The sequence below is a fragment of the Monopterus albus genome, unplaced genomic scaffold (assembly GCF_001952655.1).
Source record: "Monopterus albus unplaced genomic scaffold, M_albus_1.0 scaffold92.1, whole genome shotgun sequence".
Lineage (NCBI taxonomy): Eukaryota > Metazoa > Chordata > Actinopteri > Synbranchiformes > Synbranchidae > Monopterus > Monopterus albus.
The window spans coordinates 3,284,618-3,289,424 of NW_018127972.1; the positions used below are offsets into that span (position 1 = coordinate 3,284,618).

Consider the following 4,807-nt stretch of genomic DNA (forward strand, 5'->3'; position numbering starts at 1 on the left):
CCCTACTGGCAGGAATTTACTGCCAAATCTAATAACTGCTTTGCAGACCTTGGTGACTATTGCATCATGGGAGAATATTCACATATACAGTCTCCAGTGACTGTGACCCTGAGTTAAAATTGTCAATTAAATTATAATTAATAATGCCAATACTGCAGCACTTCAATCCTGTCAGTCTCAGTCTTTAAAACGACTCCAAGAACTTCTGGACTATATTGTCTGGAGGAAGTAATCAGCTTTGGACAGGCCTCAGTAATTCATTAATATACCACCTCCAGAAAAAAGCACAGGGAGGAAAGTTTGACTTCATCCACAGGAAATTTGTCTTTTTGACTTTCTGGGCCAACTTTGGATCTCTAATATTAAGACATGGCATACAGAGGAAAACAATTAATACACGTTTGTTCCTTTTTATTGTAAAATGTGTAATTCCAAATATGTCTTTTCAAGGGTTTGATCAAGATGTTATTAGTGATGGAAGACAATTATTACATATCCTCATTGGAATCAACCTTAAATTGGTAGTTTGTCAAAGATGGGGTTATAAAAGAAAGAAGTAAAGGAGGAAGAGCTTTTATGTCAGTTATGGGCCTTGATTACGATGTCTGGCACTCATATTGTTTGCTCATTCCAAAACTTGATTCAAAACCTCATATATGAATTATGAGATGTAATAGCAAATGGTAACAATGTGGCCATAAGTAACATGGCAAATACAGTATGTAACAATACTTCGACAGCTTATACACTGTTTTTCTGTATTAAATGTAGACTCATATAATAGGGGTTTAGGGAGCCTTTGTGGATTCACCCACACAAAACTGTGGACATACAGTTACTGTCATCTAATGTATTCCTGCACTGTTAATAGAGCTGCAAGTTTCCTGTGATTCTGGATCAATTCACAAAGCCAAAAATAAATTTCTGTGATAATAGTAGCTAATGAGTTATTTTATTGGGGAAAAAAAACACAAGCATATACTTGATTAATCTTCTGCTGGAGTTCATCTTCAAAAAAAGCAAGCACTTGGTAGCTTTTGGAGTTAATGACTTAATAATTAGCTTTGCAAAACAAAGTATTTTATAAATACCTTTTATTCTGTCACCTACAAAAGTTACCAAGTGAAGCACCTGACTCCAGCACTAACAAGCAAGTCTATCTGACCAACACACTGAAGAACTTTGGCAAAGTCCATAGTCTGTTTCATTTCAAAAGCCCTGTAAGACGTCCGTGCAGATTCTCAGTCATCCAGGTCATAGTAAGCTGAACAAAACGTAGAAATTATTTTTTTTTAACTGGACTAGGTTTTTAGGTCGAAGATGTTTCACCTCTCATCCAAGAGGCTTCATCAGTTCTGCCTGACTGGTGTTGAGTTGGAGATATTTATCTCCATCGGTGGTGTTTCATCCTTTGAAGGCCTACAATGTCACTTAACGACTGAGTCCTTATAGTCCAGTATCGGTGAGCATTGTTACCTGTCTTTGAATCCTCAGCTGTCGACCGACGCCTATTGTCCTGGTGGGCATGTTTGGGCAGAGATCTCAAAACAGGATTGTAGATGGATGACAAGTTGTGTCTTAGGAACTGATAATAATCACCTTTATTGGCCAAGTATGACAACTGCTCTACCCACCACACTGTCGCCTCCCCCATGAAGCCTCGGATGAGAGGTGAAACGTCTTCGACCTAAAACCAAGTCCAGTTGATTTTTTTCTACGTTTTTTTCAGAAAAGCCCTCTAACCGCACAGCATTCAAAACAGTGCAATTTTTTGACTTGTATATATTTGCAAACATTTCAAAAAACAGGTTTTGATGTTGTCATTTTCCATTACCGAGTACTGACTGATGGATAAACATGACAGTATTTAAACTTTTGTCTAAAAACATTAAAGTGCACAAGTGATGAGGTCTGAATACTTACTGTATGCACATTATGACCAACAACATAATAAGAACAGTTCATAGCAAACCATATTTCCAAAAATGACTGTTTGAAACTCATATCATCCTGTCTGACAATTACATGTGTTCATCTAGAGCAGTGTATTTCACATGTGTATCAGTGATGCTGCAGTTTAAATAGTCTGTGTTTTATCTGTGTCGTAGACCTGTTGGTGAGTAACTCTGAATGTGGTGGATGCAGAACAATCACAAACACTGGAAAGCCAAGCACAGAGGTGGTGCTGCTTGGCATATACATCCACATGAAGTTCAATGACCATCCATTGAGTTTTGGAGTCAGTGTCCTGAATACTGACCTTTCTTTTAGCTTTTCGAGGTATTTGATAACTGGCCATTGCAATTAATAGGGTGACAAATTTCCATTTTCCTTATATTGGGGTGGGGGGTGGAGGGCTCAGCCATCTATCCCTTGCTACAATTACAAACTTGTACACTGTTATAAAACACCAATCTCAATATATTGATGTGTTTATCTTGTGTGACAAAGGTCTGTACATGGTACACAGAGGATACAGAGCAGACTCAAAACTCTGGCAAGTACCACAAACCCAGGTGTTGTGTTCGGTGACATGGTTAACATGTGCCAATGTGTCATTTTATCACTTGCAGTTATTATAATGTACTTGCCTTGAAAGCTCCCAACTGACAGGTAAAGCCAGGTGAGTGCTGGGATGAAGAGCAGGGCGAGGGAGGCCGCCAGGAACTTCCTGCGTCCGCGACACATTCCCAGCATCCTCTGGACAAAAGCAAGTGGAAAGAGAGGTGAACTGACCTCTATGTGGGTAGCAGCTGTTGTCCAGGTTGATTCATGGCACTGGAAGAGAGAGGAGAGAACTAGGTTAGAAAAGGAACAGACATTTCACATCCTGTATAGACACAATTACAGCTAAACACACAGCTCTTGCTTTTGCCAAAGCAAAATACACCTGAGGGTCCTGAGCCAAAAGACACATTTTGAGTCAAGATTCTAACAGTTAAGTATCATTCATTCTAGATGATTAAAGTATTTCTAAAATATGTCATTGATCATTCAAAATGGATGACAACACAAACTGGGTATATTGATACTAGAGGACGAACTGGGCAGGTGAATTTAGTGATATTTAAAAAAAGAAACCTTGAACAATGATTTTTAAAAAGGTGTTACTGCCACGTTTTGTTTTATTTGTACCAAATGTGGGATGCCTCCATCCTCAAAGATCCCACCCACCCCCAGCACAGACTGTTCACCTCCCTGCCCTCTGGCCGGAGGTTCAGAAGTGTGAAATGCAGGACCTCTAGACTGAAAAACTCTTTCTTTCCCTCTGCCATCAGACTCCTAAACAGCTGAGGAGTTTATTACCAGGAAATACGTCATGTACTGTTTACATTCTCAGTTTGCACATGCATAATTGCACATTGGCTGTTGACTGCTGCACATGCTGCTCCCATGCAACATACATTCTCTGTTATATTCTTATATATTTTTTTATTATATTGCTGCATTTGTTGCTGCTTAAAGTGCCTTAGATTTTGTGTTACTTATTTATCTATTTTATATTTCATTTGTATTTTGTGGCATTCATGTGGACGGCAAAGTAAGAATTTCATTGTACAGGGAAACACGTTTCCTAACTGTGCATATGACAAATAAACACTTTGACCTTGACCTTTGAGCCTGAAGAACAACAATGGTACTACCAAAAGACCAAAGTTATGCAGCTTGCGACCAAAAAAAAAAAAAAAAAAAAAAATTTTGAGAAAGGGGTTTAAAGTGAACCAATCTGATATTGCAAAAAACAAACTAACAAAAGTGGCTTTCACATACTGTATATTGTAGCCTACATCACTACCAGTGAAATGTTTGACACACTTTCCCGTTGGATGGAAAGGGTGTCCAAGGTTTTGACTGGTAGTGCACATTCAACTAGTCCACCTATAGAGGTGTCTCTATATTTTTGTCCTCCCCAGCCAAGGTAGCAAGAAAAAATAATAAATTTTAAGACTGCAATCCATGCTTTTATCACTTCCTGCCTTGACTATTGCAATGCTCTATACTATGGTGTTAACCAGTCCTCCCTCTCGTCTTCAGATGCTTCAAAATGCTGCCGCCAGTTTTCTGACAAGTACTAGAAAATTCTAGCATATAACCCCGGTACTGGCTTCTCTCCACCGGCTTCCAGTCCGTTTTAGAATTGATTTTAAGCTGTTGATTTTTGTTTTAAGGCTCTTAATGGTTTGGCACCATCTTACCTCACTGAACTAGTGCACTGGCACAAACCTACAAGATCCCTCAGGTCTTCAAGCCAGTTTCTTTTAGAGGTTCCTAGGGTCAGATACAAATGCTGGGGTGACCGTGCTTTTACTGTTGCAGCCCCTAAATTATGGAATAGTCTACCTTTTAATGTTAGATCAGCTAATGACCATTACTTTTAAATCATTGCTTAAAACTGTTATACCCGTTGGTCAACTGGATGTTGTTTTCAAAGTGCTATATAAATAAATTTGATTTGATTTTAACATTCTAATGTCTGAATATGCTTAAGAATTACAAGTTCATTTTACAAACTGAAAGGGTGTACTTGCCATAATTTGCTATTAATCAACATTATATCATTGGCATGAAATGGCCTTACAATTACTATAATTTCTCTCAGCAATTTCTGGGACAATATATTGTTCAACAACAACTGACATTGTGACAGGCCTAAAGAAACCACCAGAATTGGGGGTTTATGGTACAAGTTAAGTTTGACCAAGGAGTTAAATGAAGGAGTGATATCAGCCTCTTGTTCATGCCACATTCAATTTTTAAAGAGTGGCTTGTTTAATCTGCCTTGAAGCAGAATATATATATATATATA

At 38.4% G+C, this 4,807-nt stretch overlaps 1 protein-coding gene across 3 annotated transcripts in view; it reads right to left on the reverse strand.

Annotated features, from left to right (window-relative positions):
* Window positions 1-4,807, reverse strand: part of large1 (LARGE xylosyl- and glucuronyltransferase 1) — a 133,339-nt gene that overhangs the window by 93,815 nt on the left and 34,717 nt on the right. For all 3 annotated transcript variants that reach the window (XM_020608235.1, XM_020608237.1, XM_020608236.1), the window contains one exon: window positions 2,592-2,778. In XM_020608235.1, coding sequence (XP_020463891.1) covers window positions 2,592-2,697 — 106 coding nt within the window. In that variant the 5' untranslated portion in view covers window positions 2,698-2,778. The remainder of the gene's footprint in view (window positions 1-2,591; window positions 2,779-4,807) is intronic.